The sequence below is a fragment of the Festucalex cinctus genome, chromosome 18 (genome assembly GCF_051991245.1).
Source record: "Festucalex cinctus isolate MCC-2025b chromosome 18, RoL_Fcin_1.0, whole genome shotgun sequence".
Taxonomy (NCBI): domain Eukaryota; kingdom Metazoa; phylum Chordata; class Actinopteri; order Syngnathiformes; family Syngnathidae; genus Festucalex; species Festucalex cinctus.
Window position 1 is genome coordinate 7,403,205 of NC_135428.1, and position 10,688 is coordinate 7,413,892.

The following is a 10,688-nucleotide window of genomic DNA, read 5'->3' on the forward strand; positions in this document are numbered from 1 at the left end:
ATGTAACAATAAAAATCATTATATTCTTACAGTATCGTGTAGTTAATATAGTCTAACAGTGCTTTTATACCAGACCCTTTCATCTATTCCGGATACATAAAAGTCTGTCTGTACGAGATTAATGTGAGGAACATAAAAGTTGAAGGTAGTTGCCGTAAAAACGTCGGCTGGGTTATGATTTAACCCAAATAACTCCATGAAAGCTAAAAATGGATGTACTATAACAAAATGGGTTAAACACCTGCTCAACACAAGTGATGCCTGTAGATCAACAATGTCACGACGCTACTACCGAGAGCTAACTTTTCCAACAACCGATATTAAAAGTGCTCTTACAAGGAGTGAGAGTGCCCCTAAGCTTGAGATTGATAAAACTGTGCAGAATGTTACAGATGGTATATGAAAAGTGACGGACAGTCCAGTGGTGAGCTGAAAAATCCAGGTCAGACTCCCTCCCCACTGCAGATTACTGATAATGGCCCCTGAGCATAAAGCCATATTAAAGATTGCAATATCTATAATCTCCCAATGGGGGGACAGGACGAGAGTAGAGGAGTGCGGGGGTCACCCTGAGAGCTTGTTGGGGTCGGGGGGAGGGAGTGGGCTGTGGTTGTGGATTATATGCCCGGGGGCCTGGACACACAAGGCTGGGGAGCACTGGGGACTGATGGAGCAGGAAGTGGAACAGAAACAGGATCAGAGCAAACTCCCACCACTCAGTCTGTCAAAATGAGCCGACGTAAACACGCATTCGCCACATGCGCCACGTACTACACTCCAAGCGCAAACAAACCAAAAGTAGTTCTGTCACACTGGGAGGAGACGGTGTATTGTCATGGTGGCACTGGCACTTCAACAACAACATGTGAGGATGAAAACAACAACCAGAAAAAAAAAAATGAAGTAGCAGCATCCACATGAAAGACAGCAGTAGCCAAGAGATACATCTAAATTTAGATCCTGATCATCACTAACGTGCGCGTTTTGTCAAAATGGCTCAGATGTAAACAAGTATACAGAATATTTCATTGGCTTGGTGGGGAAACTTTAGTTTTCACGATGTGAAAGTGCAAACAGTCATAAGCAGTATGGGAGGACGTGTGTCAGTGACCTTTGACCTGACATGAACATGATGTTCTCCATGAATACAGAAAAGCTTGTATGTAGCATGCTAGCATTACATAATGTAAACACAAGCCAATGTTTCCCCTGGCATCATGCCATTAAAACAAATGTTTCCTTTTTCTACTTCAGGCATAAAAATGCATTTGGACTTTTGCCAACAATATTAATTACTGGTACACCGGGAGACAGCTGACTTGGGGCAAGAGGCGGGTTAACATTCTAAACAAATGAATCCTTATTGTTATTGCACATGCACAGATACAGAGGGAAGGAGGAGGAAGAAAACGACAAGGGTCAAAGCCATGTTTGAAAAGGGGAGCATAGTGGGAGCCTGTTTTAAAAACTAAAATAAAATAAAAAAAAATGCAACCTTGGATTCAAACTTCCAAATCTCAGAACTGTGCTAACCACTAATCCACCATGGAGGTCATGTACCACAAATAAAAACAAATTACAGTTACAGATCCTAATTAACGCAGATATGTTTGCTATATATCGAAAAAATATCTTATGGAATTACCTTTATCTGAATTTGAACAGACGCAAACTTAAATGTGCATCGCCATCCGATAATTGAACAATATCTATAATATAAGAATACACTGAACTTGCTTATATGCCTCAAGAAAAAAAAACAACAACTTTACATTAGATAATATTTTTATAATGTCATTTCTTTAAGTACATATAAATAAATAAAATAAATTAATAATAATAATAATAATAATAATAATTTAAATATCACTATATTCAGAAACTATATTGCATATTTTCACAATATCTTGCAGTACAAATATATATAGACCTTTTTGTGTTGCTCGGTCAGGTAAATAAATTATAAATAAGCCATCCTACTATGATCAAGTGCTGATCTACATCACTAAAAAACAAGAATAACAGCATTGTTAAATCCTTCTTTGATGGTGTCAGTCAAGTGGAAGCATTTTTGTGCTTATATTCATACACTTCCAGTATTGGATATCAATCAACTGAGCAGGTAGACATCAAGTTGTTGCTAGCAAGAATTATATCTGTTCCAGACAATGCACAAATTAAAAGCACACTTTTTTTCCCTCTCTCTTTAAGAAATCCTCAAACAATTCTATTTAAAAAAAAAAAAAAAAAAAAAAAAAAGCCACATCCCAGGTGTACTTCTAGAACTTGACTTCTAAAAATAATATGAACAGAAAAAAAAAAAAAAAAAAAGTTACTCAATCACTCAAGCTTTCAGGCTTCTTCACCTTTGCTGATTATTCCTGACGCAATAAGAGAAGCACAAATGAAGTAATTATAATCAGTAACAAACTGCCCATCTACTCTCAAATCTCAGATTCTCCCCGCCCCCCCCCAATTCATAATCTTGAAATTTTACCTTTGCCTTTCCTGTACAAATGAAAAAAATATGGCTAAGACTAGATAATGGGGTCTTTACTTGGCCTATGTCTCACCTCTCTACAAATTTTTTAATATTTTTTTGTGTAACTTCTCTCACAAACAACCAGAGAGTACGACAACACGCAAAAACACTGAAAATTCCGTACTTATTCAAGCCCAGTCTCGGTTGGAGCACGGCACCTTACAGTACAGCACGGACTGGCAGACCTGCAGCCACTATTTTTTATACATACTGCCAGAGCGCCGCATGAATATGTATGTCGCAGAGGTAGAAGTCATAACCTATGCAAGGTTTCATCATGCATAATGCAGCTGATCTACGCCTCACTAGGGCGTGCGCGCGCACAGGAGTGTGCGTGCGCACACGGCCGTAATGGGAAGCGGTGGTAAACAAACCCCAGGGCCGCCAATGTTTCAACATACATGCATTTTCGCAACCCCCCCCCCCCGTGCCCAACCAGAGGTGCAATAATGCATGTTCCTCCATTATCTCCATCCATCTACATCACTGATCAATTTGACAGCATTCTTTATTAGATTTGCTGATGGGGATGACAAGGGGGGTGAGGTGGGGGTGGGGGTGCACAACCCAACCAGATTGAAGTGTTTCCTTGTCGTGCAGTTTGAAGGGAAACTAGTTGACACTGAGTCAACAGTGCCTCTATGCCAGGGGTGTCCAAACTTTTTCATTTGAGGGCCACATCCAGAAAATCCGAAGGACGCAAGGGCCACATAATGTTATTAAGAGAAATTGTGTTTAGTCTTAAAAATTGTACAAATAATTTATTTGTGCTTTTGCATACTTTTTTTTACATACAAAATGCTACAGTATATAAACCAATTTATTTGTAATATGGCAGTAGGGTTATTATAGTTTTGGAATTTTTCATTTTAGTTTTCTTTTGTTTTGAATTATTATTATTTTTAATTTAGTTAGTTTGAATTATTTTTCAGGGTGGTTTTGTTAATTTTTTATTAGTTTTAGTTCTTTAATAAATGCTTAGTTTTAATTTAGTTTGTTTCAGTATTAGTTTTATGTTGTTTTTTTATGTGTATTACTCGTGCGCAATATTTAAAAAAACACCATGGGTGTGACGACATTATTCCGGTTTATATCAAAATAAATCTACTAAAAGCCACATTTAAAATCATCCCCATTTTTTTTTAACCAATACTAATACTGAAACTAAAAAACTAAACTAAAACTAAGCTTTTTTTAAAAGAACTAAACTAATAAAAAAAAACTAACAGAACCACACTGAAAACTAATAAAAACTAATTAAAATCAAAAATTCCAAAACTATAATAACCCTACTGCCATATTACAAATAAATTGGTTTATATACTGTAGCATTTTGTATGCAAAAATAAATAAATAAATAAATACATTATTTGTACAATTTTTAGGACGAAACACAATTCCTCTTCATAACATTATGTGGCCCTTGCGTCCTTCTGATTTTCTGTATGTGGCCCTCAAATGAATACGTTTGGACACCCCTGGTTTAGATAATGTGTGGAAAGCTGAACTGAAGCATCAGAAGGGGTGTCAATTGAATATTTGGGGGGGTGTCATGAGATAAAGGTATACGTGTAAGCTTGTACATAATCCTCATGGGGTCTCATGTAAGTAGGTGGAGGGTGGGAGGAGGAAAGTAGGAGCATGAGGGGGGTGTGGTTGGGGTTACATCTAATCAACTCAGCGATATCGCAGTTCCCACCTACTGTGTATTGGCACACCCTGCCCAACAATCTGCTACGCCCCCCCCCTCTCCAACATCACCCCACCAAGCCACCCCCGGCCAGTGCTGTGTCAGTAAAAAAAAAAAAAAAAAAAAAAAAAGTGTGCTACTTCAGCAGTCCCCTGGGACCTGCTCCCCCTCCACATCAAAGCAGCCAGTTTCTCTCCTAATGTGAATATCAAATCTGTGGATCACAAGTCCCGGCACAGTCTGCATAAACGCCCCCCCCCCCCCCCCCCCCCCAGCCTTTAATTCTGCCTAGTGATGAGGGGAAAGAGGGAGGGGAGTTGCTGCGAGAGGAGGAAACGATGGCGGGAGGGAGCGATTGGAGAGGGAGATGAACAAAAACAACCACTTGCTTCACAGATTTGACATTTGCCGAATTGCAACGACTAACCCCGAAAAACATGCGGCTCGACCAGCTTCGGTTAGTTGAACACGCAAGTTGCCATCAACAGTTTATTTGGCTTTGAAATGTGATTAATAATGGACTGAGCGTGAATGCCTGCACATCTCAACTTTGCAGCAAGGTTAACTTAAAAGTGCATTTTGGGTTTTGTCTGAAACTGAACGGTAAAACTGACAATTTGTGAGGGCCAGTATTTACATAACGGCGAAGATGCAGCACACTGCGGGTGTCTGTTTGAAATTATTTACATCCAGATGGTGCACATGCATTCATTTTTACATAAATAAATATTTATTCAGGATTTGAATTGTGGAAACGGAAAGCTGCCTTAATAATGTCACCGCAGTGGAGCCCACAGCTCTGTCATTCAGCGGTGCCTACTGCTCACACATTGCAGCTTTAATTGTGCAGCCTTGCAAAGACAGCACTGGGAATTGGACTGCGGGGAGGGAGGGCGAATTTAGCATATTTCTATTTGTGGAGGTTGAGCTGCATATGGGGGACACGCGAACGTGCCAGGGTGAAGGATCACCTTTATTGCTTGGCGAGCTTCAAATTCACATTTTCGTTTTATTTGGAACGTTTTAATAGGAGCTTCATAAGAAGGCCCACGACGTCGCAGGCCGCTATACGTCAAACGGGGTTCGATTCGTTCCGAGCTTATACGTAATTATGGATACCAATCAGAAACGGGAATAACAGCTTGCAAGTTTGATCGAATATATCTAACTGGTTAAAAATTACCGGCATCGGCCTAACTAATATTCGTTAATTACACTCGTGTTTTGTTTTGTTTTTTCCTCCTCACGTTTGCACTTGAACGCATCACAAAAGGCAAAATGGAAAAAAAAATAAAAAGTGACAAACTTGCTTTTCATCTTATGCGTGAGATGCAATTGGAAATATGTTTACAACGAGCAAAACAAGGGTGTCCCCGTTCTCTTCCTGCGCGCCATTGAGCACGCGACACGCACGCATCGCACGCACGCGCTCACTCGGCCGCGCGCGACACCCCGGCAAGCGCGCGAACCAGTCTGGGGGTCCAGGTGCGCCATTAGTGAGGAACATGACCGGGCAAGTCTGCAATCTGGCCCACCTCCCCTTGCCTTGCCTGCCTGCCTGTGGACGCCCTCATTTGCGTAAATTCGCATGCACGCGCGAGGGGAAACGGGGGACTTCATTAATTCCTCCTTCAAGTTGATAAATAAATAAAGAGGATATTTGATTTTAGAAAATAAAAATGAAAAATAATTACTATTAATCACATGGTGCAAAAAGAAAAAAAATGCTTTGTTTTGTTTATTTAGAAAGCAGACATATCCACGTTTTAATTTAAAAAAAAAAATGTCACATATTCGTTGATACAAAGGCCCGGATGTGAGATGGAGATGGTGCTTAATTTCTGCAATTTTCGATGCAGATGTGTCCAGATTATAAAGCACTTTAACAGCAAAGGATCAACTTGGCAGCAGGGTCAGGATTTATTTCATATAAGAAAAGGGGGGAAAAAAATCTGCATGTCGTCCTTTTTGCGTTTGTAAATCAATTTCAACGCTGTAACATCCAAGCGGCTAATTGCACCAATTAGGGCCTTTATGCGGGTTTATCCTGATTTAGCCAAAAGAGCCGTTGTCAGGGAAATGCCTTTTGTTCACATCAAATTACTAATTGCGACAAATTGGCACTAATTACAAAAAAAATAACTAATCAGTCGAAAAAAACCCTGATGGAAATCACTGTTTTTTTGTGGAGGAGCGACTGGACACGAGGCCTGATCAAAATAGCTGCAATTAGCAAAATATGCACAATGAGTGGGGAAATAATCACGACAAACCACATGCGTGCTTTATGAAAACTTTACAGAGGGCCAGATTTGGAGGTAAATCGTCGCGATAGACAATTAAGGATCGATTGGAAGATTTGCATGTTTTCCACCTCTCGCTGTATTTGCACCTCATTCTCTCCATTCAGCCATTTTACATATTCATATCCTAACTGGTAATGCGAAAAACAATCCAGGCGTGCACGGGCCCACATCAGCTCGCACAAAAACACACTTTTCATCATCACTTTCTCCAAAACATGCACATTTTGAGATGTCCTTTTTATGTATTTGTTTATTTTAAAAAGCATCATGTTTCTCTCTTTAATTAGTCGACGCGCCAAAGCGCAAGCATCGGCACACATCGGGAATTAATGCATTTACAACACTTTCGATTGATGTTCGCCGTTAAATCAACTTAAAAAAAAACTATCACACTCACTCTATGGGATGGAAATGACAATAATGCATTTGTCTTACCTTCTTGGAGAGAGTACAGCAGGAGTAAAGTTACAAGCCACATGCCATAAATAGCAGGTATATTTTTTTGGGAGATGTTTGCAATCCTGGCGAGCGTGAGGCGCGTCACCCCCCCTTTTTCTTCTTCTTTTTTTTTCGGGGGGCCAGGTGCGTCTCCGTGCTGGACTGGCGACTGTGCTCCCCGGAGGTCTCTCCAGCCCTGCCGCCCCACTAAGAATGGTTGGGAAAGGAGAAGAGCCTCAGCCCCGCCCAAGTCCCTCCTCTCTTCTCGGGACTAGCGCGTGAGCAAATCCAACATCCACCATCCTCCACAGACCGGCTCTGGTCCATGGGGTTCATATGGGCCTGACCGTGGTCCTCTTGGTCCATCAGTTGCCACAAAAGTTGTGGAGCTGGATCGTTTGGTGCCCACCTGTGAGGGCAGGATGACCCCTGCCTCTTTGCAAAATGTGGACCAGATCGAGGCGCTACGTTGGAACCGAAGCCTTGTCGTTGGGTTAACGTTATCTCTCTATATATATCTTTTAAAAATATATTTTTGAACAATTGAACGGTTTGGACTTCCATTACATGATAACAAATTGTTTTTCTCTGCAATCCTGGGGGAGAAAGTGGTGAGAATGGAGAGCGCAGCTGTGTGCACGGAGGAATAAACAAATAAAAAGACAGCAGGGTAAAATAAAACTAATATTTTTGTTTGAGAATTATTGACATTTAAACATCAAACCTGAACGTGTCCACTGTGTCTTCATAAATTGCTATGTGGGGATACCGAGCTCATTGAACGTTTCAAAGTAAAATGTGTACTGCAGTTGTGTCAAAAAAATAAATAAAAAAATATATAAAAAGACAGCAGGGTAAATTAAAACTAATATTTTTGTTTAAGAATTATTGACATTTAAACATCAAACCTGAACGTGTCCACTGTGTCTTCATAAATTGCTATGTGGGGATACCGAGCTCATTGAACGTTTCAAAGTAAAATGTGTACTGCAGTTGTGTCAAAAAATAAATAAATAAAAACGAATAACATCTAAGAAAGTGCATGTATTTTTACGAAGTTATTTTTGTGTGTGTTTTTTTTAAATACAAATTAAAACGATGGCTTGACAATTTTCACACCGAAAGCTAGCACCCTCTGGTAAAAAAATATTTTGTTTTGACCATTGTGCTAGCCGGTAAATATTGCTCCCATTTACTCACTATAACTAATTTACATTGTACAATATCTCAATTCTATCTATGCCAGCGATTTAAAGTGACAGGCAGAACAGGTAAATGCTCGTCCGCTAGATGGCAGAACTTTCACTCGTGTTCACCTGTTGCCAGTCATAATAGCAGCAAAAAAACCAAAACAAAACAAAAACACACCCAGATTACGTAAATTCGAGATTATCATTATTTGAGTATGTATATTTATGTGACATTGCAGTTTGGTGATGTGCCGTGAAATTTTGTACCTAAAACATGTGCTAGGTTGGCTCAATAAAGATTGGGAAAGTAAAACCACTTTGCACCCAGGTGATAGTAGCAGTGTCCAAATTTAACACACTCCTGACATCTGCTGGTTGTATGTGAACGTGCACCCTGTCAACTATGTACAGTGACAGCAATCAAACAACGTTTTAAACAAAGTTTATTCAATAAACTAAATGATAACCAGTTAATGACGCAGCAACATTACGCAAGTGTGAGAGTGGTGTGTGATTAGTGGAGAATAAGAAACACCGAGTTCTGTTTACAAGCTATGCTAGGCTAGTGAAAGTTCCAATAACCTTTATTTCTCTCGCAAAAAAAAAAAAAAAAAAAAAAAAAAAAAGTCCACCCAGTTTCTATGTCTTCCACACAGTGCTAATTAAAGACTGCCAACATTCCACCAACCGCCATCATTTTTCAATTCATACAATTAAGTTCACGCACACTCTTGTAGTGTAGATAGGCTACATTCAATATTAAGCTTCTTTTCTTACCAGTATTTGAGTGCTGCCGTCATCTCAAGGATCAGGTGAACTGACAATAGATGATAATTAAAAAAAAAAAAAAAAAAAAAGTAGAAGAAAAAGTGGAGGTAATGGGCTCTTTGCACAAATCCACTACTTCCTGAACTCAACACCACTCCTTCGTTTCCGGTCTTTCATGAGTAAACAAGCTGATTAATCCAGGTGTGCCTGATCTGAGTAACTACAACGACATTGGCCAGACACACCTGAATTAATCAGTTTGTCCACTCATGAAAGACCGGAAACAAAAACGTGGTATTTTTTTTTTTTTTTTTTTTTTTTTTTTTTTTTTTTTTTGTTCAAATTTTTATTGTTTTTTTTATTTTTTTTATATATCACTCACTCACACAAGCTTACATCATGTAAGACGCACATGGTCTCCCAGGCAGAGAAGTGAACCCACGCCAACTGGCACCAAAGGCAAGTGACGGTTCCACTCCTCCACCCGGAGCCCAAAAACGTGGTATTCAATTCAGGAAGTAGTCGAGCTGTGCAAAGAGCCCATTGGACTATAAGTGGTAATCGTTTTACCTGATGTTTATTTTCATTTGTCCTGCAGTGATTCCCAAACACTATTGTTAGAGGCGAGAGAAAAATAATAATAATTTTCATGAAATTATTATTGACTAAATTATTTATCTTTGTTCATGCCAGAGACGTGTAGTGACAGGCTGAACTATTAAATGTTCTTCCACTAGATGGCAGAAGTTACAATTAACCTCTGAATAATTGATTGATAAAAGAGAGTAAGCATCTTCTCATTCATTACTTCAAAATACAGTATTTACTCGACCTCGGTTAAGCGGTAGAAGATGGATGGATGGAAGTACAGTACATTTTAATTACAGTTGAGTTATATTGAAGTTTAAAGTACAGTACATTTACACTTTTTAATGTATTTATCATATGTGCAATACATTTTAAATTGAGTCATTATTTAAATGCATTAATTAATTCTTTTTTTTTTTTTTTAAAGCAGAAGATACAAAGACTGCACAATGTATTTTGTTTGTTTTTACAAAGATATTTTGGTTTGATTTAGTTTTTTTTTTTTCTTCATCTTTTATTACTTTCGGGCACATTACAGCTTACATCAATCACATCACATCATTTGCAACATTGACATCCGAAAGAAGGGCTGACGGGTAGAAGCCGAAGCTTATTCGAGACCCGTCCCCATTGACCAATTACTATAACGCATCAGTCATATACATTAATTTAGAATAGTCATTCATTTTTATCGTTATCCATCCCATACTATACCAGACAATTCTTCTCTTTCACCAGTAGCGTCTTCCCTGACCTCGGATCAGCTTTCACACATGTTGTGTCTTCCAGAAGAGTAGATCGGTTTGCATTCGGCTCATTGCTTTCAAGCAATTTTTGCCTCGATTCTGGTCATCTCAGCACACCACTGTTGTTCTTGATGACTCCTGAGCGCTACCCAGCCTAGCGGCCCACGCCAGCCGCACTCCAGGAATCCGGACCACCAACCCCCATTTTACGTATTGACAGCAGATTCATTGTAGCCACAATACAGCTTCAATCATGTAGCCTTGACCGTTACAAAAAAATGTCCAAATGGAATTAGAGCCAGACAATATTTAGATTCAAATGGGAACAGCAATACATGTTATCAATGCATGTGTATAAACAAGAGCCTTGGCAATGTCAGCAAGTAATCATTTACAACTCCAGTTTTGGCTAATTAGTGA

General features: G+C 39.3%; 1 protein-coding gene across 3 annotated transcripts in view; it reads right to left on the reverse strand.

The window, feature by feature from the left end:
• LOC144006331 (cell adhesion molecule DSCAML1-like) overlaps window positions 1–7,195 on the reverse strand; it is a 68,960-nt gene extending 61,765 nt beyond the window's left edge. For 2 of the 3 annotated variants that reach the window (XM_077505119.1, XM_077505122.1), the window contains exon 1: window positions 6,974–7,156. In XM_077505119.1, the coding sequence (XP_077361245.1) occupies window positions 6,974–7,016 (43 nt within the window). In that variant the 5' untranslated portion in view covers window positions 7,017–7,156. Of the gene's footprint in view, window positions 1–6,973 lie in introns of all 3 variants that reach the window. The other variant, XM_077505120.1, reaches the window with a different exon arrangement.
• Window positions 7,196–10,688: the final 3,493 nt, after the last annotated feature.